At 40.3% G+C, this 25066-nt stretch overlaps 1 protein-coding gene across 9 annotated transcripts in view; it reads right to left on the bottom strand.

Annotated features, from left to right (window-relative positions):
• The window catches only part of RASAL2 (RAS protein activator like 2), a 186899-nt gene that overhangs the window by 61940 nt on the left and 99893 nt on the right, over positions 1 to 25066 (bottom strand). The window contains exon 1 of one of the 9 annotated variants that reach the window (XM_054833250.1): positions 16223 to 16371. The exons of the other annotated variants lie outside the window; for them this stretch is intronic. Within the exon in view, the coding sequence (XP_054689225.1) occupies positions 16223 to 16235 (13 nt within the window). The 5' untranslated portion in view covers positions 16236 to 16371. Of the gene's footprint in view, positions 1 to 16222; positions 16372 to 25066 lie in introns of those variants that run through there. 9 annotated transcript variants of the gene reach the window in all.

Raw genomic sequence — 25066 nt, 5'->3', positions numbered from 1 at the left:
GGAGTAAGCATTCTCTCTCATTTTGCTCACTTGGGGAGAATTCAGACTCACAGACTGTCATAAAAATGTAACTAAATGCCTATGTAAGAAGCTAAGGGTAAAAGCAAACTCAACACCCCCCCCCGACCTGTTTTAAGTCCTGAAGTCCAAGTTTATGTTCTGACTAAGATACATTATGCAAATTCTACAAGGTATAACTTAAAGAACAAAATTGAAATTTGCAGTGATAACTTTTCTACATTTATCAAGACAACTAGACAGGTGGGGAAAAAGCCACAAGAAGATACATTAGAGAGAATGCAACCAAGTCACAGTATACTAAATGGCACAAAAGCGACAAAGCCTGGAAAGGGAAATACAAAGGAAACTCCGCAAAGCTCATTTGCTATAGAACTCCATCATCAAACAACTGCTAGATACCAATTATGATCAAAACCTCTCCCAGTCCATTAGCAGGGATTTTAAAAGAAGATACTGTGCTTTACTAGGGATTGAGTCGATCAGACAAGTCTTGCAAGATGATCCAGGTAAATATCAAAGATTTTTAATTTACAGACAGGTAATTCTGTTGGTGTTAGACACTTGCATTGTGCTGGCATATAAAAAAAGTGTAATTGAATTAGTACCCAGTTCAGAAAGTGCATAGCAAGCAACCTAAATGACAGTTTAAGTCACTTAAAAGACATTTAAGTCATTGATTCTTAAAGGACTTTACAGTCTGAAAGACAAGACCTAACATGCAAAGCAGATGAATACACAGAAGAGGCTGGAAGAAAGGGCAAGAATATCATAGGAGATAACAATTTTTGGCTTTCAAGTACTGACTCTCACAATTTCTTTTTGCAGAATGTTCTGAGGAAACTGTATGTGGCATTTAGTGAGTACACCATCAGCTGTTATTAGACTGATGCATTCGCTTTGAGGCGGAGGAACGAATCCTCCAGCTCTGCAAACGTGAGTCAGAAACGAAACAGATGCACGTCCCTAAACTGTTCAACGTATCCTCTGCATGATGTGTGTGGCCATACAAAATTTGCAATAGTTGCCCCTTTTTAACCTCCTTTAAAGCCTCTAAAGGCTCCTTTAATGGTTGACTCTACGCACAGCAATACAAATTGCCTGGACAACTGTGCCAACACAAAAGCAGACACAAGGAGCTACTGCACATGACCTGGAGACACTGATGTCCTCGTTAGTTCCTAATGATCTTGGACTGCCCCTGCTAATTCAAATTACCTTGTGTTTGCTGCAGAGAGATTGCACACAGACAATTAACGCAGATCAGCTGATGCATGGTAACTTGTTCCTGCAATGTAATTTGTTTAGAGGCTTATGACTTAGACACACATTAGTATGATATCAATATTTATTATCCTCATTATTAAACAACAGCCTTGAGCCATGGCTTTCAGAAACAATCTTTTTACTCTCTGCAAAAGGGTTCTGAATCGAGACATTCTTGAAAAAGCGATCCTTTGCTCTGGCTATTGGGATATTCTCACAAGTGACTGGCTCTTGGATGCATCAAAGCTCAACAGCTCTTGTCATTCCTCTCAATGGGCCAGAAGGCTGCTCTAAGCTCCAGCACCTCTTACTCACTATAGCAGAATTTTGCCCCTGAGCAATATGAATTATTGTTATAGACACGCAAAAAGTCCCAATGTACTGTAGACATTCGAGGGATGTCACTGAACCTCAAATATGGCCCAGGAGTTAAGACACCATTTCAGAATTGGTATCTCTTTAAGATAACAGAAAAAAGATAATTTAAGTACTTGGAAGCAAAAATAGCTCAACTTTGCGACACCCTTCAGACTCCAGTCTTAATAAATACTTCCTAGGTTGAGATTTAGGAGACATCTTGAGGATCTCTTGGTTTGGAACAAAATGTGAATGCAGGCATATGTGTAAAGGGGGATTTAGAAGACATCTTGAAGACCTCTTGGTTTGGAACAAAATGCCAATGCGGGCATATGTATAAGGGGGAAAAATGGCAGTCTCTTGAAGAGCAGCGCTGGTGCCCAGCCCATGCGGGGACTTTTGTCCCTGTTCACATCTGGTGTGCTATGTCCAAAGAAAGCCACAGCACGCAGCAATGAAGTGTTAGCAAATCGAAATGGACTCCGTGGGAGCCCCTTATTTTCCTCCCACATTCTGTAATGTTCTGGACCTGTTAAGTAAGAGAACTGCTCACCAGAGGGAGACTAGTGTAAACCCTACCTGCTGAAAAGAGCACAGCCACAACTGCCAGTGGTGTGGATAGAGGACAAAACTGGGGAAAAAAAAAAATAGCATCTGGATTGGCTGTCGCCTACTTGACTGACAGACAAAGATCCGTTACGGTGACTACTACAGTTTGGGGTGGGGGGAGAGGTATTATAGCAGATATTCTAACAAACATTTCCATGGAAAGGAAAAGGGGCACACTTAACAAGCAGCCCATCTGAGCAACTCGGTACCTGGAAATTATCAAAATAGAAGGAAAATAGACTTCATCCTGAGAACAACAGAAACCATTAAGGAGAGAGATGGAATGATTTGTGGAGATGAGATTAAAAAAACAAAACCAAACAACAACAGTTTGACATAGCAACAGCCCGAAGGGAAAGACAAAACAATAATCAGCTTCTGTGTGTGAATTCTGTTTAACACATTTTCAACCTCTTACTGGTATTTACACTGGACTATAAATAAAAGAACAGTTTCAATTTTCTACCTGAATGCAGTTAAACTAATGCTTAAGCATCTAGAAACAGACCACAGGATTGTTTGATTGTGCTTCCCAAATTTAATTTCTAGGCTAGAGAAGTATCTGACCGCTTGGCTGAAATTTTTATTCGAAATGCATCTACACATTTCTCTTAAGAAGAAAAACTTTCAGCAGTCTCCTCTGATTTGTCTTACCACCATCACACAGTTGAGAAGTTGCAGGCAAGCTGACAGAAATGAGTGGAAGTAGACTGAACACAGTGATCAGCTGGTCAAATGGCACAGAGAAGAAAAACAGACCAGTAAGTAACATTCTTTAGTCCAGAAACAGTTTTCTGCATGGCACGTGCCCATTTTTAACTTGACCTTTGCCCAATGTGTTTGCAACTATTTCAAGCATATTGTAACCAAGTTTAATTAACAATTACATACCACTTATAAGTTTTTAAAAAGAAATAACATCAGGTAACTGAAGGACTGAAGAAATTAAGTGCCACTGAAAGTAGTAAAGGCTTCCCAGCAAAGTGTTAAAAAAAAAAAAGAAAAAAGAAAAAAAAGAAGACAGTTAGTACCCTACCGTACCAAGAAACGAGAGAAGGCTTTTCTCATCTTCTGTGCTGCTATCCAGCCATTCAGCCACATCACCAGGAGAAAGAAGACTCATTCTCCAGCCAGAAAACTTTTCCATACAGAAAACAATAAGTGAACGAAGCAGGGTAGGAAGGGTGGGGAGGAGCTGATGGTCTTGGGATTCCAGTACTCCAGTTATTGTCTACACTGACAACATGAGAGCGTGATCCTGCCCTGTTCTCTCAACCCTACATCTGACAGCCCGTACTGACAAAGCAGGCATGGGTGGGAGCAGTAAATGGAATCTGTATTTGTTGTCCCTTTGTGTCAGGTTTCAGTCCAAGCAGGAACAGAAAGAAGGCAAAAAAAGGGGAGCAGGGGAAACTGAGGTTTTAAAATCCAAAACAGGTAGCAGGATATGATAGAATCAGTTTAAGTAAAAAGAAGAAATAGGTCTCAGTGTTGAAGAAGCTCAAATAAGTAAGCACAATAGCTCATCAGCTAAGTGTAGTATATCCCTATCATTCCTTATAGTGTTGGCTTTGTTTGTAGGCTCAGGTATTATGCTTTATGCTAAAAGAAAAAACAGCAAGCTCAGAGGCAATGTAAATACCCTCCCCATTACTGAAGAGCCTGCATTCCCCTGTTTACAAGCCCCTTCCTGCTCCAGCTATTATAACAGCCTTTCTTACAATGAATTTGTTCATGCAATGGCAGGTTGATCAATCTGTGAATAGGAAGCTCCCACCCCTCCCTCTCCCCTCCTCCTGCATGGCGGCAGCATTGATCGGCAATAATGGAATCTGCTTCTGACTGCCAACAGCAGCATTAGAGAGAGGAGAACTGCTCCTCTTCATCAGCGCGAAGCAGCAGTCACAGCTCCGCTGGGCTTCAGCCTCGACTGCAACAGGGCAAATGAGAAAGAGGTAAGGAGAAAGCAGTGTTCTTGGGGGTTCAAAGAAGTCATCAACGCTAACGGTCGGTTATTTATTAAAAAAAAAAAAAGATAAATGGGAAATAATTCAGCTCTGTCTAGACAGTGAGCTTGCTCTGCACGGCTTTGCAATGAAGACTTGTCATTGTGACTTTATGAAGGGTCACATTTAATTGTACAGGATTTATAGCATATGATTTATTCTACACAAAAGAGCATTTTACAGGTTTACACATGCACAAGCAGAGACGAATCCCGGTAAGTGAGGGACTCCTGGGCCCCACAAATCAAAATTGCCTTTGTCCTCAGGGGATGGAGCTGATGCTCTGATCAAACTGCACTCTTTAAAGAGACAGCTGCCTTTTGTTCACCATTTTCTGAACCTGTCTTTATTTTAAATAATTTATACAGTTGCCAATCCCTATTACGAACTAGAACACTTGCTGACCACTGACTAAAACCCAAGCCAAACCAGCAACAACAAAAAGCCATTAGATCAGCAAAGCGAAGAATTAGATACCAACCAACAAATGAAGAAAAAAAGAGCTATCAACTCCCAGCAGGGAAGAAAATTCCAATTACTAAGACAAACTGTAGCAAGTATTGTTTGTGCAGGACAGATATTTTCATAAAACACCTGCCAAGCAGGGCAGATGCTATACAGAATTCACAATTAATGAGGGAACACGGGACAGACTGTTCAGGAGTGAGATACCACAGCAGCATAGAAGCCTTAGTCGAGCAGTCCTCCTGTTCACACTGAAAAAGTGCATGCCTCCACCCCTGGTATGAACAGAGGGATTAAAAAAACCAGAAACAATTCCTACATCTCATAAAATCCAATGACAGACAGATACATTTCCCATCTATGCAAAAAATAGCTGTTTGTTTTTGACAAAATGAGCTTTTACAACAAATTCTACTGTGTGTGTGGGAAGATTACATTTTGTCCAACTTCTGCAAGTAGCATCTTTTCTTTAAGACTGTGCAAACTGATGATGTAAAATCTACTTGCAATAAGAACAGAATTAAAGAACTTTTATAGAAAGGATTAGATAGCTATTTTGTTCTATCTGGTTAGTCAATATGAAACCTCCTTCCCTTAGTTTTCTGTCAAACAAATATGGTGCCCAAAACCACCTGACTGTCCTTCCATTAAAAACTGGTTTAATTTGCAATATTAACTATCAACTCCATACATAATAGGTTCTAGATAAAACAAAGTTAAGACTATTGATTTCCCATGAATGCTTACCAATTTTGCATCCTTTCTAGAAGTACAGATTGAGTACAGATCCTGTTTTCCTCCATAGCTGTCTCATCTTGTATCATAATTTAGCTTTATTCATCTCTTTCAATGTATTATAATATGTTCAAAATAAGAAGGGAAGTATATTAAATATCCAATATGAAACTGGCTTATTGGAGCATTTTAAAATATGGGAACATTAAAAACTTTGTAAAAAATGGAGGCAGAACTGGCAAAGTAAGGAGGATGTAACTAGGAACTGAAATGGCATTCAAGTTTTCCATATGCAGACCTTTCCTGTGCATTAACATTCCTGGGGCAACACACAGAGGGGAAAAAACCTGCATAAATACTTCCCTACTATTTATCTCCTTTTTGTGTGGTTTAACAGGACACAATATCATGCAGGAAACCTGTCTGCAATGGACTGTCAGAAGGTGGAGATATGCATCAGAACAAAAGCATGAACTGAAAAGTCCTTGTAAGAAAGTAAGTCACGAACACACCCCCATTGGAAATCCGGGAAATTTAAAGCAATAGATAGAGCCAGAAGAACCACTGACATTTAGAAATACCAAATCCATCAAATTTAAAAATAGAAATAATGATTACAATCAGCTAACCTGGCTTGAAACACCTTTAGAACATCACCCAGTCACTCTCATCAATTGACTGCATTATTTGTAATTGAACGAAGACGCGTCTTCCAGAAAAAAGGACATCCAATTCTAAATAGACACTGCAAAGACATAAAGAGCCAGTCTGTTCCTTTAGTAAGCTGTTCCAATGGTTAACTCCACTTGTGCTTAGCAATTTGCTCCTTAGTTCCAAGAATGAATTTATTTAGCATCATCTCCCAACCACTGAGCACTGGTTGACATTTGTATTTTCTGTCACTCTCCACTGTCAAACACTGGTAAACAGAGAGGACATTTCTGATACATCCTTTGAATACCTAGTTTCAAACAATCACTTCCAAAATATCTGGAAATTCCTCTGTAGGGCGGATTTTAATTTTTAAACCTTTTGCTGTGGAAGAAAACCAGAGACTAAACTTGCTCCACAACTGCAGGAAGGATGTAGTTAGTGCTTGTCTCCCACTAAAGCTTGCCACAGGCAGAAGAAACACTGTGAACACCTTAAATTTGTCTTTCTCCATCTTAAAGCAGGTCTTGTGCTCTAGAGCTTACCAAAAGCTTTTGAAAAGTCTTGTCCAAATTTTTTTTGAGATAAGCTGCAAATAAGCATGAGAGGAATATTCAAAACATGACTAATTTATTTTCATGCTGCGAGACCTACCTACACTGGAAAAAAGTTTGTTGAACCAATGCAAATACAGATACAAATTGTTCTACCAACCAGAGTGGAAGTATGCAAAATGTGAAAATATAGAAAGGTGGGAGAGATCAGCAAAGTAATAGCAAAACACACCCAAAAGCCACGAGTAAGAAGCAGCTAATCTCTGCCTTAAGGGACTGCTGTTTTCCAAAATTAGCACCATAGCCATACAGAATTGCAGGTGACAACAGCAGAAAACCCTTTCAAAGTGTTTGGATTCATCTCCCTCACCCCTGAGTTCCCAAAGGGCTGAAAATTAAACCAAGCCCTTATGTTTTGGAACTTCTCATATAAATGAAACATTTAAAACTTGTATACATCCCCAACTGGTAATTTTTTGCATTACTATCAGCATATGAGCTTCTGCTCCTTTCTGCAGTTGTCAGAAACGTCACCCACCTACAGTCATGATTTTGAAACCTATGAAGCTAAGCAGCTTTGCCTTCCCATGGATTTAAAAATTAGCATTCTTGATAAGTGAAACTACCCAGAAGCATGAGTGCTCATATTTTTCTACAGGAATTTCAGTAAATGATAATTCATAATATATGCAAATAACAGAGCACAGATGCCTTCTGATGCAGATGCTTTGTAAGCACAAAGTCATGGTAGTATTATAAATCATAACATATTAATGTTCTCTGCATGAGGCACTTACAAGAAGAGGAAAAATGGATCTTACTTGCACTAGGGACAGACTCTGATGGACTGATTGATGGATATTGTTATAGTCAGTAGATGATCTCTTCACAGCAATATACATTAGACATTGTATACCCAAGTCATTCTTATTAAAATGTTTTACAGTTAATTTAGGAGTGAATAAAGACAGGATATTTGTGCACTTGAAAAATTAAACGCACCCTTCAGAATGGGGGCAAATTTTTTTCACAAAAAGCAGGCAGGCAGAGACATATAAAAGAGCTTGCTGAGGTTGCAGCACTAGTTAATCCACAAGAACAATAAACACCCGCTTCTCCAACTCCTAGATCAATGTCATATGTACCAGACAACACTACTCACCTCTACACTTGTCCATTAGGAAACAGAAAAATTTGAGTCATTGTGCCCAGGAAAAATTCAAAGCAGTAATACCTTTCCAATCCCATTCAATGCCACAGCACAGAACAAGCAAGCTAGCTTGAAAATAAGTTTTCTAGTCATCTAAAAATGCCAATTCTGTATGCAAAAGGCTCTGTTTCCTGCATCAAATAATTTTAAAGGCCTATCTATAATGAAAGTAATTTTGCTTTGAGAAGCAGTATTACAATATAACAGCCTTCTAACCACCCTATAATCTAGTTCAAGAGCATCTGGATGGACAAGGCTGTGTAACTCATTGTGTATTATGGAATCACGGTGAAAGGCTTCACAATTATTTTGTGACATGGATAACTTCTTGGCTTAAGCTACATAAGCAAAAGCAGCGTGTAATACCGTGACACAATCCTATGAACAAGCTATGAGCAGCTGAACAGAATAATTCTATTGCAATGTAAATCAATAGCAGATTTATGTCAGACATGAGAAGATGCGGACAGCCCTGTTGGAGCATGGTAAAGTACACAGAAAGCCCTTTTTATCAGAAAAAAATGATGGACACTCAAGTCTCTCTTTAAGCCAGTCCATTCTGTTGTGGAAAGTGAAACTGCGCTGATGAAGTACCAGCCCACACATACACATTATCATCTAACATTTTATCCTTTCAGATTGCTTAATGAAGTGATTTCAGCAGAGTCAGTGATCTTTAGCACTCACTCTCAACAGCTCTCATCCAGCTGAAGATGACAATCTCTACATGCCACAGCACTGATGCAGTATTATGTTTTACCAGGGTAATCGTTCCCCTTACTTTCCAGAGTGAATACCCCTATACTTCCAAATCCAGCTGAGATCAGAGATGTTAACCTAGTGGTTACTTAGGAGGAAGGCAGAGCACAGAATTTCCTAAATAGCAATTGCTGGAGCAGTGAAGAATCCAGGGGCAGCAAAAGCTGTGCCTGCTGACAGCCTTTAAAAATAAATAGGGACAGAAAGGCTCAAAATGAAGGTGAAGAAAAACAACAAACCTTGAAGTTCTCTACGATAGAATACTACAGGCAGGAGCTCCCTTGTACAAGTGACATTTTAAGTAACGTCAGGAAGCTATTTCCACACTTAGTTTTGACAGGGCATTGGAGACAAACAGGCCAGCAACTGAAATGAAAATTTAAACTAAACCCGAAGGAGCTAGCCTTTATAAAGCAATTCCACACCCACTGAGCCTCCCTAGCAAAATCATCTGGCCCCTTGGCTGGCTATTCATACTTCACCTTTATGGAAACGGAGCAGCAAGCCCCTACCACAAACACTAAAAAATGGCTAAAGACCTAAGTCTAGCCATGGGTGCCTGAGACAAAATTCACTTAAGTCTGTTCACTTGGACACAAAGAATGACACTTAGCAGCACAGAAGTTGGCTTATACTTCCCTTGCAATACAAAGATACATCTAACTGCCTATATGAATCTAATCAATGCTTCAAAAATCTTTTCCTTAATAGCAAGCTATGTCTTAAGAGACCTCCCATTACATTGTGTTTCCTTGGTGCGTATGAACTATTCTAAGTATACACAGTTTCTTAGAATTATAGACATGCTTTTCAGGTTAAACAAAAAGAACTGTCAGAAGCCCATGAAGCTACTTGCTAAGAAGTTCAATTTTAAACTACTTTTAAAATGCATCTTCAATTTTACCATAATATTTTCCTCCTGAACAGTCTAACACAACATAAACAAGGTGGCTGTTTTTAGAAGGATGTCTGCCCAAGTCCCCTCTCTAGATCACAGTATTGTGTTGTCTGTCAAAACTGATACAAGACTGTAATGCTGTAGGAACTGGAGATAAATCCTTCATGCTGCTGACTGTACCTGCCCATAAAATTTTTTGCTGAGTCTAAGACTATACACTCCTATGCTTTTTTCCTCCAGGATGTATTAATAAAGAGATGCTTGAGGAGAGCAGGAAGACTGGGAGTCAAACCATCAGTTGAAGATCAACAGAGTGAGCGAGACATGTACCTGTGCTCACACCACAGAGAACGTCCAGCATTGTGTAAGGAAAGAAACGTGGCTCTATATAGAGGCCGAGGAGGTAAGCACAGAAGGAGCCATCATGCTGGTCACATAGAGCAAGAAAGATGCAGTCTTATATGACCTCTAAAAAATTTACTGTAATTGAAGAATAGGCAAATTAATGTGATTTTGGTTCTTGGGCAAGTTAACACTAAGTAAGCCAGTTCCAAAAATCAGAAAATTAGCAATAGGAAAGTTTTACTACTATAGGTCAAACTGACTTGCTATTGTTGTCCACTTTCCCATGGAAAAACACTTTGCCAATGTTACAAAACAGTGACCTAACCAGGAGCACTAATTGCACTGACACAAGTATTTCTGCCAGCAAGAACTGCTGGATTTCCAGAACTTCACTGATGAAGCAACCATGGGTTTTTTCCCCCCCATTTCTACACCAACTTAATTACATTTTTGAACTCAATCCCACTTCAGGTATCCTCAGCATAGCCAAGGGATTTGGCTAAGTTATGCTGCTAGCAGTATGGTAGTTTGTAAGTATCTATTAATGACCACTCTAAAAACATTAAGCTAGTTTAATTCCAAATTAGGGCCCAGACATTATTTACAGAGTCATCCACTCTGGAGTGCCTTTCCAAACTGTGAGCCACATGCCTCATGTAAACAGACATCTTGTATTAAAGTATGAATACATCCAGCTATATATTTAATGAGCAGTATGTAAAGACTACTTAATTTCTGATGCTGGTATTCATGCAATGACTTTTTTCCTAAGAATGTGTTCATGATGAATACTTTCTGAATTCTTTCCCTCCAACCAAAAACGTTGGGTGTTCAAAACAAAGAACAGACTGAAAATGTCCTGAAAACATGGAGCTGTAAAAACAAAACAAACCCCACACTTTCCTAGATTTTCCAGCACAATGATTGATATGGAAGCCCTTGCTCAGTAACACTGTGGAAGTGACAGCTTGAAATGAATCGAGTCTCAAGCACTTGAATGTAAAAACTGATTTCTGAGCTAGCATCTTTGCTAGAAAAATGTTATCTTAGTTCTAAAGTTATGCAGCATTAAAAATGTTCCTTTAATGTTAAGACTGAAAGAAAAATTAAGAAGCCCCAAGAGGTGCCAAACCTTCAAGAATGGATGAAAAACATGAAAAAGATCAACATTCAGGGCCTGATCCCCTGCCCACTGAGTCTGGTTATATCACCTGTTTCACATATGTGAAGATCCAGCCCAGAAATCCAAAAGCTCCTCCATCTTTTAAAGTAGTATGAAAGAGGAATGGGGAGTGATTTTTTGAACTTTGATACTGTGAGGACTGAAATCGCCAGTGTCTCAAGTGATATCAGCATCACACGGTTTTTCCAAACAAGACTTTCCAAGAAATGCAAACTTCAAATATAAGTACAGCTTAAACTTAACCAAGACAAAAGTTAACAAGAATGAACACTATTTTTGTAGAGCTACTGGAAGGAAAATAGCAAAAAACCAAATACAAATATTTGCTGACCAAAAAAAGGAGCACAGCTTCCTTCCTTCTGTCCCCCAGACCTGCATCACCTAGCAGTAGTCCTAGAAAAATCAACCTTTCCAAGCAAGGAAGCTTTGCTGGCTGTACTTCCAGGTCTCCCAGGTATTAAGATGAAGAAAAAAAAAAAAACCTGCCCAGAAACAACACTGCAGGCAGTAAGATGAAGCACCCGCTCCCTCCCTGCCCTGTCTCTAAAGGCACTTGCCTTAAGCAGTTCGGGTACAGCACCACCGCTATTTTACAGACAATCTTAAAGGCCCTTCAGACTTTATCTGTTTTAAATCACTATAAAGGAGCTTTATTAGAAAGACAGACAAGGAGAAGCACTTCAGGTATGATGGATTTATCAGAAATTATATTGGAACACCATGGAATAAGTATCTTTTAATAATTCTTCCCAGTGCCTGTAATGTAACTGATAGGGACAGGTACAATACAAAGGGTCGGCAATCTGACAGGTTAGTATTATCCTTGAGGACTCAACTGCTCGATCCTTTGCACTTCAAGATGCTGACGTGCTATGAATTCTCAGAAAGAGAAAACAAGCAGGTAGGTTTTTGGGCAAAGGGGACACACCTTGCACTAACTGCCCTCCAAGTTGCTATTGGGACAGCAAAGCACCTCCCCACAAATGCTGTAGTCAGGCATGGAAAAGGAAAACAATTTTTCTTGCTCACCCTGCAGGCCACATAGTTTGCACAACTCGTGTCTTCACAAGTGCTGAATTTTGCCCAAATTCAAAAAAAATGCAAGTGAAAATAACTGATTGAGGCAGTTTTGTTGGAATACTACCATCATTCATGTTGGTCTCTACTATTACTTTCTGATCTACTATTTTTTCTTGGGCATATACTCTCAACTGGAGCAGCGAAACAGCCAGGAATGATTTTTCTTATTTAGACTAAGTTACTGGGATGACATCTCCAACAATCAAACAAATGAAAGAACAACTTAGTGAGGGTTGCGGTTTGGGTGGTGGTTGGTTTGGCTTTATTTTTTTGACTTCTATGACTAGACTTGATCACATAGGTAATAGAGAACTACAGTTTTGAGAAAAACAGTTTCAGATGAGAGAGAACTAAACATCTTATCATTCTGTCTGCAACATTCTGGTGTCATCAGAACACATAAGACCCACACAGATGGCTTCAAAGGATTTTGGGAAGCAATTCAACACAATCAATATATGATACTCTACTGACCATACGATTTCTTAAGCTTCGGGTCAGATCACGTAGGAACTGCCACACCATCCCATCAACTTATTTACCCTCTCCCTACAAGGTTTAGTACAAGGTAACAGCTTTACGTAGCATTCCCACAACGAGTTCAACTTGCTTGTTTTCAGTACAAACTAAATACCAGCAATTCTCGCAGAGCAGGGTTGAGGGTGCTGTGCCAATAGGGAGCTTTACTCCACCCTGAGGTCACTGCTTGCTCCCTTTATATGTCAAGAAACCGCAGCTTTGCCAACATCATCAGGTAGGAGTTGAACTCTCCTTGACTGGCACAGACAAAAAAAAAAACAAAAAAGAGACTAATTCACAATAACCCGCACTTCTAACACCAGATAACGAGACAGAAAGCCACCAACAAAAAACTGTTAGTGCCTAGCAGCCCAAAAGCATGCAGCTTGCACTTACCAGGTATGCAGCAGAGAAGCAGGAGCATTCTGGAGAACGAGTAGTTACGACCAGCAATATGATTTCCTACCCCTGCCTATGAATCATGTGGTCTCCCTGCCTCTTACTACTCAGTTCCACCTGTGTTTATAGGAATACTATGTTAATCTCTATGTAAGCATCAAAATAAGGCAACTGCCAAAGCCCAAGGCCTTTCCAAACACTAGAGATCAGTACAGAAAGGCAGTACATGGAGGGTTTTTTTAATCTCTTTCCAAATTAGGGACCGAATTTAGTGGTGAAACAAGGAAACACAGCGAGGTAAGAGACTGTACAGTTTAGGGAATTTTTACAAGGACATACCAAGTCCTCCATCTTGTGGACATGGGCTTAATTTCTGACTGATGCAATACCTTAAAGATTCTTCTTGGACACTCTGGCAAGAGTTCTTCTGGAGAATATAGCTGACATTTTAGAGTGACCTTAGGACATTCCAGGACAGGGCTTTAAGAGCATAAATGCTGTGACAGCTGGCATTAGAATTATGCTGTATTTTGTACATTTGGCATTTTTCCTGTAGCCGCTACCCCTGGAATCAAACAAATGTGGAAACAATTACAGCCTCTATTCTAGAAAAAAGGACCCAGCCTTCACAGTTTGAGTGCGACTGAGTTTGAAAATCTGATTGAAACCTACTCCAAAAAGGATCAAAACATGAAGGAAGATTAATTTAAAATAAATAAATAAATTTCAATCTCCTCTTTTTTAAGACAGACTTGCATTTTTGAATGCTTGTGGTTGGCGCCACTTTTGAAGGTTGCCCAGAGGCCTACTCTAAGCAAATGTGTCAGCAGAGCCGTTTCACTTCTCTGGCAGGTGTCCACGTCACAACATTGCCCTCCTAAAGTCCCTGCCGAGCATGCTGCAGGTGCAAGAGAAGAAAAATGCAATGTTGTGTGTTATCACAGCAGATCCACTGCCTGACTAAGGAACAGCACTGTTCAGCCATGGAAGGAAACTGTCCAGACTCACCATAGCTATTCGTAGCTGCCATCATCTGCTCAGATAACCAGCTATTACACAACTCTACAACCCAATTTTTGCAGTTATGTTTACCACGACAATTTTGGCACTATTTCCCATTAAATCCGTAACATATATAGTCAAAGTCTGTTGACCATTTAACACATGGAGATGATACTGTTGAAACTGTAAGCACTGACTGTAGTTGCATCATTTGCTTGCTGATGACTTGTGCAGATTTCCCTCTCCTTTTCTAGAAGCAGTCACCCATATATGTAGAAAATTAAATGGAAGGGGATCATTAGGTCTCCCTTCTGCCATTGGCCCAGTTTCAAATCCCACCATTATTAGCTCTCCTAAAAAGCATTTGTGCTGTCTGATGCCAATTAGCCAAGAAATCTAGATAAAAGGAAGTATTCCCTTTGTGGAGAATTAAAGCTTTGAAAAGGTACGTACCTCTACAGGCTGGAAAATGAACTTGTCTCTTGATGCCAATGAGCCATTTACAAATGCCGTCCATACCCTGTATTTTGCTGCATCACAGAATTCTCTGATTTCCAATATTACATAGCTGGTGCAATACTTACTCCCAGATACCAGAAAATGGCAAGGAGCACGTCAAGCCTCAGTGTACAGAATGCCCCTTCCTCCTGCTTATATACAAATGAAGCTGATTTGTTCCCATGAGCTTTAGAGAGCCATGACAGATCTTTCTGACAGAAGTCACCTCAAGTATTTGTTACAATTACACAGTTTTCCCCTCCCCACAGATTTTGAGAGCGAGAAGGAACGAAAGCACCCACAGAGTATCAGATAAAGCTGGGCACAACATGAAGAATTTGCAGGAATGTAAGTTGCTGCTCACGTCTGCCTTCCAGAACTCCCCAGTATTGTATTTTTAATTCACTACCCTATTAACATGTTAATCGTATGAAAGAGCCCCCAAAAGAGACAGGAAATTCTAAAGTGTACCTCCTGGTAACCACCCCAAAATCACCTAAATGAAACTTGGAAGGGACTGGGATTGTGTTGCCTTGAGCTTTTCTGATTAGTTTGCCAAAAGTTTGCTTGTTTTTGAAAGAAACACATTTGTCCAAAAAAAGCCAAGGCAGAAGGTTTTCATTTTCTGATCATGTAATTCAAAAGCAGCTGCAGAACAACCTCATTGGTTCAGGCTAACAAAAACAGTCTCTCTAAGTTAGCAAATTAGTATTCTCCCTGGTCTACAGATGAGGAGGAAAATTACTAAGAAGGACTTCATAATCAGTACCTATTAAAGGATGTTTCCAAGGTAGAAAAAAAAAAACAAACCTCAGGAGATTCTGTTCCTGGTTTCCTTCGACTACATTCATTGCTTTTGCAGCTACTGAAAATGCCTAACTGTATCAAAAGGCATGAAATTTAAATGCTTTCCAGCTTACTATCACTTAACAATAAATTTTAAGACAAAAGCTGCTAGAAAAGCAAGCAGCATTACAAGGCAATTCCCTTTATATTGAAAAGAAAACAAATCCTCTTGTTTTTATGAGCAACCTGTAGGATTGCCTGAACTGCTTTGATTTACCATCACTTGCTGGAGGACAGGAAGCAAGGTTGGCAATATCATATGCTGAAAACATCACGCAATGCCAGCCACAAGTAAACACTGAAAAAATATTCCCGCAGCGTGCCCTTGAAGAATGATGTCTGGCCTTTTCCAGAAATCTAATGTCATATAAAAAATATACTGACATATGTTAGGTAAGTATAGGTTTCAGGGAGAGGAAGAGAAGTAAACCTAATGATTTAAGTAGCAATAAACTAGATTTTTAACTTTGAAAGCCATTACAAAAACTTGGTTCTCATCTTCGCATCTGCATGTTTGAATACTAACATGCAATTTCTGTAGTAGTGAGCAGAAAAGTACCAGTAATCCACTTTTACATTCATCACATTAAATCCATACAAATACCTTTTTAAAAACTTGTGCCTAAAACTGAAGAAAAGAGTTGAAATATATATGCAACATGGAAAAAACCCAACCAGCTTAAAGTTTCTAGTTGCTTTAAGTCTAGTCACTTTAAATTTCCAGCAAAATACCTACATGCCTCCTACCCGATCCCGCCTCTCTGGAAATACTGCAGCAATACAGTCCCCTATTTGCATGGTCCGTGTCAGGAGGGATCTCACCTGAGAACTGCATTCTGTGGTAATCCTAATACCTCTACCATGGTCCTGCCACCATGCCAACCAGAAAGCGTAGCCTCTGCACACTTCTCTCCTGTGCTCGGTTTTCTCTGCCTCAGACTGTTTGGAATGCAGAAAAGCCAGAGCCCAAGCCCATCAAAGCACAAGCCTCTCTGTTCAGCTCCTTGGCTCAAGTTGAACAATAGCCGCCCTTCGGTCGCTCGCCTTCTCTCTCAGCTTATGGGATGCACGCCGTCCTCCCTGCAAACAGCGACATAATCTACCCAGGATGGGTAGGCACTTCATTTTTCCTGTCCCAAGGGAGGGTGAGGGAGCTGAGAGACAGCGCAAGCACTCAGGGTGGGGTGGAAGGGGGTGTGGGCAGGAGGAGACTCCTGTTAAGCAAAAACATGTCCGATGCTGAGAAAATTCAGGGATTTCAAGCAGCTGACTCCAAGTCTAAAATCAGCTACAGGGAAACTTAAGAGGTGGGTATCACTGCATACACTGTCCTGACTATTAGAAACCAGTCAAGATGAAAACATGTTTTTGTCAGCTGAACAAGGAACTGTGTCTGAATGTGTCTGATGAAACTACACTTTATTTGAAGATGTTACTCCACTTCAAATGTTTCTACAGCTTAGGAAATACACAGTACCAAAAGAGCCCTGGAGAGTCACACTTAAACAAACAATGAACTTTTCCCCCCCCTTTTGTTTCCTGCACTTTTTTTTTTTTTTTTTTTTTTGCCTTTTTTCCCCCCCTTTAAATTCAATCTATGATCTATGGCTTTGCAAGTGAAATGGTGAAGTCTGATATCAAAAGCCTTTTCCTGAGCTCTGTTCTTTTTTATTTTAGAAGTGCTGAGAGCTGAACTTCCAGGTATAGCATTGCTCTAAAATAAAAAGACAAAAGCTGCTCTTTACAATGCAGAAGCAAAAACCTACACAGTTAGGTTACTGCTGCCATCATAATGTCCCTTATACATTATAATGCCCCTGCTGAGAATAGCGTGTCAAGTTGGATCAGTTTGAAAGTCCGTGGTTTGATTCCCAGCAGATCCCACCTGCCAGTCGGGGACCAGAGCAGACAAGCACACACACAAGAGGAATGCAAAGTTGTTCAGCCTGTTGCTAAACAGCCTAAAATTGCTCATGACGAGCTAAGAGGCTGCACGCTCTCTCCTACCCTCCACAGTCCTTGATAGTGAGTGTGTGCGCGCGCGCGTTGAACATACCTATTTTACTCTAAGTTTGCCACTTGTTTGCAACACAATATTCTCCTCTGATTCAGCCCTTTTCCCCCTCTAATGTTACCCATCTCCTTTTTGGTCTCTTAAAATTACTTAAAATGAGCTTCTGTATGTTCTCTTAGGCAACAACCTCGTACACCCTCACAGTGCTTCCTCTGGAAGAAACAGTAACTTTGGTCACCTTACCCCCTGCCAAGGCTCACGTGAGAAATCTGCATGAAAAGCACAGCATAGCCCTTGGGAAAGAAACTTGTTGAATGTGTGCTTAAACAATACTGACTGCCAAATAAATAATAGAAAATTATAATTGCGCTCTCACCCTCTAAAGCCAATCACTAAACTACACCCAGGGATCTTGCACCAAGATTAGCACTAGAACAGAATAGCAGCTCAAAAAACAGACACCCACCAAAAAAACCTGTCACTAATAGCAGTATAACAAAATAGACAGTCCCTCTAAAAGACAAATTGGCTTGACCTACTGCTTAGAAATGCCTAATTACCGGAAACAGCAGGGCAAAATGGTCTTATGATCTTAGTTGAGCCAGATTCTGCAAAAAAGCAGTAACAGTTTATAAGCGATTGTAATCTCTCTCTCACCACCCTTGCTTTGCAAAAAAACCCAACTACTATGGTAATTATACAGAACACTTCATTCCAGAGCAGTGCACCAACTACATTTGTAGCACCACAGAAAAGCATCTCTTGTCAAGGGCGGAGCAACATCAGACAATTCATGTATAGCACAGGGCACGATAGAAAAGATGGAAAAATTAAGGACTGGGACATTAAAGTTAGTCTGCACATCTCTTCAAAGAGTTCTATTGCTTTTATGGGCAAATCCTAGCTTTTTTTTTTAAAAAACAAAAACAGTTTGTCTGATTATATTTCTGGGTTTTGTTTCCATGTTTTGCTTTTTCATTTCATATCAGTTAGGAATCCTCTGGTTTTAAATCAGGTTCAAAGAGAAGGGTTAAAACTATGGAGTGAAATAAGGCCATAATCTGCCTATTTTTTCCAAAGAAGCCATTTTTAGTGATGTGGGAAGGTTTAGTCCTGGTATCTATTTTTGGCAACCCTAAAACTTGCTGTACCGACCTCAAAAAAAGATTTCTAAAATGCCGAAGGGGATGTCCGACTCAAGCAAATACACCTGGTGAAGACTTAGGAAGAGACAGTGAATTAGGAACGTATACATATAAAAAAACCCAACAAAGCTGACGGGGGAAAAAGGCAAAGTATACAAGTACTTTTAAGTATTCTAGAAATCTACCCAGCTTCAGGAACTTGAAATGCAATTTGCGAGGTCTAGAAGTCAAAGTTGTTTCCAGAAGATTGTAACACTGAATAAAGATGATTAAAAAAAGCCCCCACCCTGATAATATTACTATGTGACTTTTGTTCAAATAACCAATCATCTGACAAATATAAGATTGTACTTCTCATTACAAAAAAAGGTCTGTTGAATTGGAAGAAGAGGAGGTTGCCTCCCAGTATTTCAAGAAAAATGTCAGTGCAATGAATTCACTAGTTCCTGGCCAGTTCCACTGCCCCTGGTCAGACCAGGCGGTTTCTGACTCTGGAGGTGGCTGAGTAGAAGCACTAAAGCAGAACAGATAAAAAGAAAATAACTGAGAGTTGGACCTTTTTTATAAGAAATAATAAATCTAAATTTTAAATGTAAATCCATTTCTTTTAGTATAAATCATTTACAATTAAAGGCGAGATGTCGACTTAAGGTCTGCCTTCCTATGATCTGTCTGAACTACTTAAAATTAGAAAGAGGTATGGGAACGCTCAGCTCACAGAAGATTTTTTTTAAATGCCAAATTACATAGTGAGAGAAACTACTAGAGAAACACTTTAATAAACATTCTCTTCATATATCCAGCATATTCCAGATTAATTTATCAAAAAAACCCAGTTGTCTCTATTCAGCAAAGTTTCCATTACTTAGTCTGAGGCAAAGGACTCAGAAATTTAAAAACTAAGACACATCATTAGGTTTTCTAACAACTTAGAGAACTGATACTCTGAATAAATTTATATTATTGTAATACATGCTGAGTATAGTGCCTTTATCAGGAAAAAGTCCTGAATTCAGCTCATAGGCCTGTATTGATCACGTTACCAAGAGCACGAGGGAGAAACGACACGAGGACATTATTTCAGTGCAGATCCTCTTTTTCCCCCAAATATCGGGACAAACGGCAACGTGGAGGAAAGTTGGGGTTTTTTCCCCCTACGTGCCGATGTATCCAGCAATGCCGCTCCGAGCCCCGGCTGCCTCTGAGGTAGCTGTGTGGGGTGCTGGCGGCAGGGTGCTGGCAGCCAGAGGCTCTCTGAGGAGAGGCTGGGGCTGCCTCGTGCCGGTTCCAACCGGTTCCAGCCAGACTCTGGTGTGGGGCGGTCGAGGGGTCAGGAATGAAGGTGTGAAGTTGGAAAAAGGAGTAGGGGAAAGGTAGTGTTTTAAGTTTTTTTTCCTCCAAACTTATTTTAAGGCAATAAAGGAAATTAATTTTCCCCAAGTCAAGGCTGGTTTGCCCGTGACGGTGACTGGTGAGTGGTTTCCCTCTCATTCTAGATGATCTTTAAGGTCCCTTCCAACCCAAACCATTCTATGATTCTATAACTCTCTCAACCCATAAGATTATCCATCTTATTTTTCTTCCCTGTCCTGTTGAGGAGAGGGTTGAGAGCGGCTGGGTGGGCAGCCAGCAGCTGGCCAAGGTCAACCCACCACCACACGCTTTACCAGCAGCTGGAATAAAACATCTCTTCCAAAATTCAGAGTCTCTGAATTTCAGCAAAAACAGTTAACGCCTTAACCTCACTGTCAAAGCAAGACCAGAGCACTAATCCAATGACGATCAAGACACCTGCCTCTGGAGGCTCCATTAGGGTTTCCCAGCCTTCAGACCAGCAATCCCCAACACCACCTGCAGCCAAAGACTGCAAAAGCAAAACACTCATCATGTGTACAACTTTCCTGCCACCATTTTAGCTGACGTGCCACATAACAGTGGGAAAAGACTATCAGCGATAAGTGAGGTGACTGGAGCTTTCAATGGTCAGATTCTCACCTAAACTGCATCCAACGCACTGGACAAAAGGTGGCTAGTGGCTAGTCAAGGAAATATTTGCAGTTCCAACCAAGATTTTAAAAAAAAAAAAAAAAAGCAGCAGAAACCCCTTCAGTTCTTCACTGGGTAATGCACAAGGTAAAGCAGTCTCAAATATGCATCCAGAATTATCAGCTTGTAGCCAAAAGCACTTTACTGGACACAGAGTTGAATCTTAATGGACATTAATCGCTGCTAGAACGGATAGTCCTCTCCATCACCAAGGCTTCTTTCGGGAATTGGGGATTTGCTTGCAACACAGAGGTGCCCGTTAGAATAGTTTCTGATGAACTCCAGCGGAGTTCAATAGCCCACTTTTCCTCTGTGGCTTTATTATTTTTCTTTTAAGTAAATTATCTCTCTGCTGTGCTGCTGAAACATTTTTGTCTGTTTTGCAGATAAAAACCACGGTTATAACTCTTTCCTCCCCTTGTGCTATGAAACAGTGATCCCTTACAAAAGGGGGTAGCAGGTTAGCAAAATATCCAGTACATGCCTGAGTAAGTCTAATTTAATACCTGAGCCACCTCATATATTATGAGCCTTTTTATTTATGCGTCAATAAAAAGTAGTTCACCCACAGGAGGTGTGTGTCTGCCCCAGTGAAGTGTAAATATCACAAGATGGCACAGGAAATACCAAAAACTCTGCTTCTTTTATTTATTTTTTAAAAAAAATCTACTTGTCTACTTCCCAGAGGTATCGTAGAGATTAATTAGCTCATGTTCATAGACTATTTTGAAAATGTAAGAATATTATTGCCTGATGGAAAACAAATCTCCTGAGGTCTTGCATGGAAAAACCCAATATATAACTGACAATGGATTTCTTGCCCCATTATAGCTTTCTTAGCAAGTTCTGCCATCCTCTACCAGAACTAATTACGAGGAAGAACCCCCAAAACTTTGGATCCTAGGCAGTAACAACAAAGAGTTCTTCAGCACTTTTTACGCAGACATACGAAAGCCTTTCACTGAATACCTTCAGAGACATTTCAGCACGGGCAGCTCGGATTGAAACCTGCCAAAGGCCACAACAACGATCCATAATGCCAAACAAAAATATGGGGATTTATACATTTTCAGCACCCTAGAGATAAGATACAGGGCAGCTCACTGATTGTTATAGCACAATACCAGTCAACCCTCCTTGTCCATATTTGCTTGTTATGAGAACGTCCAACATACGACGACATGGAGAAAGTACGCTGAGGAAAGGGGGAGGTATGAGAGAAGAAATGACTGGTTCAAACCTCCTAGAAACAACACACGATCAAGGGGGAAAATAAATAAAAGAGCAGAAGTGGCAGCCCCATTTTCCGAGCTTGATTAAAATAAAAAATGTGATCGTTTTACCACTCAGCACTGTGTACTATTTAAAACTATTTCTTTAAGGTTCCTGGAAGTATGACTTGAGTGGTCCTCCAGAAAGATTCCACATTTTTGTATAGGCTTGTCCATCACATATGATATGTGTATTCTTCTTGTTTTGAAGTTTGGACTATAAGAAGATTACAGAAACACATGAATCCTGCAGAAGTGGATGAACTTGTAACAGAATGCACACATAGCTAGGATGAGATGGGGAACTTAAGGCTGTGGCTAGGACAGAAAAATGTGCAACCCTAATGAAATAGTTTACAAAAGCAAGGCATGAGCCCTCACTGCAATGCACAAAGACATACCAGAAGTAATTCAAGTAACAGCAGCTGTAAGAATGTGAGAGCACAGACTTCAGCGGTGGCAGAAGTGGGTAGTAACACAAGCTCTTCTGAAAATCTTGCACAGTCCTTGTTCAAATCTCTGCTGCCTTGGCTCCACTGTTACTGTAAGTGCCCTGCCTAGATCAAAGCTAACACAGAGAGCAGCTTCATATTACACCCAAGCCACTATAACTCCAGGCTGCTCTGTGGCAAGAGAGCAGAAGCGGAAACAATTTGGCTCCCCTACTATCCTTGAGCAACACGCTCTCACCATCTCCTTTGTGTTGGAGCCACCACATGGTTGCAGGGTTATTTGGAACATCTACCAGATCAGATTCAAAGCTAACCCATCAACACATGTATGTGAACGTGCTTTCACTGCGTGATGTCAAATCGATTGACCTGGCAAGCATGTGACAGAACTGGCACCAAAGAGGGTGGTGAAGCAGGGAGACAAGAGCGTGCACACCCCTGCACAGCGGAGAGAACTTTCTATGTTTAATTTCATACAAACTTCAGACTAGATGCACCTAATCCAATTTCATAAATATTTGGATTTTCGAATATCAATTTATGCTAAAGCAATAAACTGATCAGCAACTAATTCCGTAACCAATACCGAAGTCTGAACCAGATTTAATTACATCAACATTTTTAAATTTAGTTCAACAGTTCAAATTAACTCCAGACTAGACTTCAGATAAGGAAATTCAGGCTGTAGGAAGGAAGGTTAATTTTCCATTAAGTGTTAAGCCGGTTGTTACTGAAGGAAAAAAGGCAAGTATACATGGTTGGGTGAAGTGTAATTACTTTTTGCCACGAGATCAAACAACTACAAAAGAGAACCTACAAAATTTAACAATCCACAGTAAGTTCATGCATGATTTGAATTAGAGTCCTCTAAAGAATTTCATAAATAACTTGTTGTTGTTGAGAAACTAAGGAAAATGATAGCTTCCTTCATAATAAACTGAGGTTTGGTTAGAACACAGCCAACAAATCTACCCCAGATGGTCCAAGAGCTACTGGTTCTTAGCAATTACTAAATTGCACAACATGCTCTACTTATAAAGTGTTCTTTATGCTCACATCACAAAATTTTAAAACCTCTAAAGCTATTTTTTGTCTGTGCTGGAAGTAGCAGGCAGGGATGTAATAATACATTTCCAAGGGAAAAAAATCCCCTAATGGATTATGTGTCAATACTAGAAAGTTAAGATTATGTGTTCATACCCCTGTTAATCTCTGCTCTAAAAAGGTTTAAGATCTAAAGAGATAAAATTTGCTTCATGATGAAACTTGGCTTTCAGCACAGATGATCTGTGTCCAAGGGAATAAAGTTTCAGCAGCATTCAGAACAAAACAAAATCCTTTGGCTTTACTTGCGTTATAGAAGAAGAAAAAGATAGCAGCTTGGCAATTTTCTCTATACAAATAACTCCAATTGCCCAGGGGGAATGTCACTGAGATCCAGGCATCCTGTTTGTTACATCTAGCCTCCCTGGAGTCAGTTTTAATTTCAAGCAGAGTTGTCTAAATTCTTCATCCTTCCAAGGCAGGCAAATTGCACTGTACATTGTCCAAATTTCAGATTACTTCAGGGCTTTTCCCAAAGTTTCCTAACCTCTTTTGTGGATGCAGAAGATCGCAGGACACTTCACCCAGTAGGTGTTTCCCTGTGTAGCCCGTTGGTTCTTTAATGATGCGCAAAAGCAGCTGTATTTCACAGGAGATTTTTAAAAATACAATCTCACAGTTTGCATGTATTTGCATTTTGGGATAGAACATGATGGGTAAACAAGGTCATCTAAAGACAGTTAAAAGTTTTAGAATTTCAATTGATCTTGGCGTAGCGACAGTCCCTACTAATCATACCCAACAGGAGATCGTGACCCAACACAGTAGACAGCGAAGCAGGCAAAGGATAGAGTCTTTAGCAAACCCTCGTTTGCGTTATTACGCGAGCCAAAGGCTTCAGATCTCAGCTCACAAAAGGCTCACGCGCAAAGGTTCTGGCAGTGCTGTCGCTCAGGGCTGAAATGCAGTGAAGAAGAGAGCCGTGCGGCTAAACGTGCACAGTACCCACCTGCAGCCTACAGAAACAGCCAGTTCTTCAGCTACCACTGAGCAATGTCAAACCACACAAGTACAGAACGGTGCTTTCTGTACTGATCTCGTTACAGTATCACCTTTCAGCTGTTTGGGACGTTTCAGTTTAGATTTTTGGTACAAAGCACTTACTGGTAGGAGAAAAAAAAAAATCCCAAACCACTCATGGAGGGTTGCTAATTTAAATGAAAAAGGCAACAGACAGTAACGCATCTGATCCTTCAGACTCCTGGGTCTGCATAAAGGAGAACGTAAATCTCTCTCGTGTATTTGTGCATGTATATACAAACACGCTCGTGCAAGCCCAAATTGGGCAAACCAAAGAGCTGCAAACAAGTAAAGTCAGCACATCTGAATCCATCTTCCTGCCAGAGATACTGCTATACAACACACCCCTCAATTTGAGGGCTAAACCCAAAGCCCTATTTTGCATCCCTGCCATGCATAACCATTGACAGGAGATGGATATTTTGCAGAAAGCAACATGGTGAACATGCAGACAGTGCTATTGGGAAAATTATTTCATCAAGACACATCATAAATCCCTACAGCTGATATACAGGGAGATGTAAACTGCATTTTTTCATCCTCACTTTTTAGCAGATATTCTTTGTAGGCAAAGTTGAGTGGTGGAAGGTGAAGGGACAGCCCTCATTTCAGCA

This window comes from Grus americana, chromosome 8 (genome assembly GCF_028858705.1).
Source record: "Grus americana isolate bGruAme1 chromosome 8, bGruAme1.mat, whole genome shotgun sequence".
Taxonomy (NCBI): Eukaryota; Metazoa; Chordata; class Aves; order Gruiformes; family Gruidae; genus Grus; species Grus americana.
Note: the sequence above shows the minus strand (reverse complement) of the source record. Positions and strands in the feature narration are given on the sequence as shown.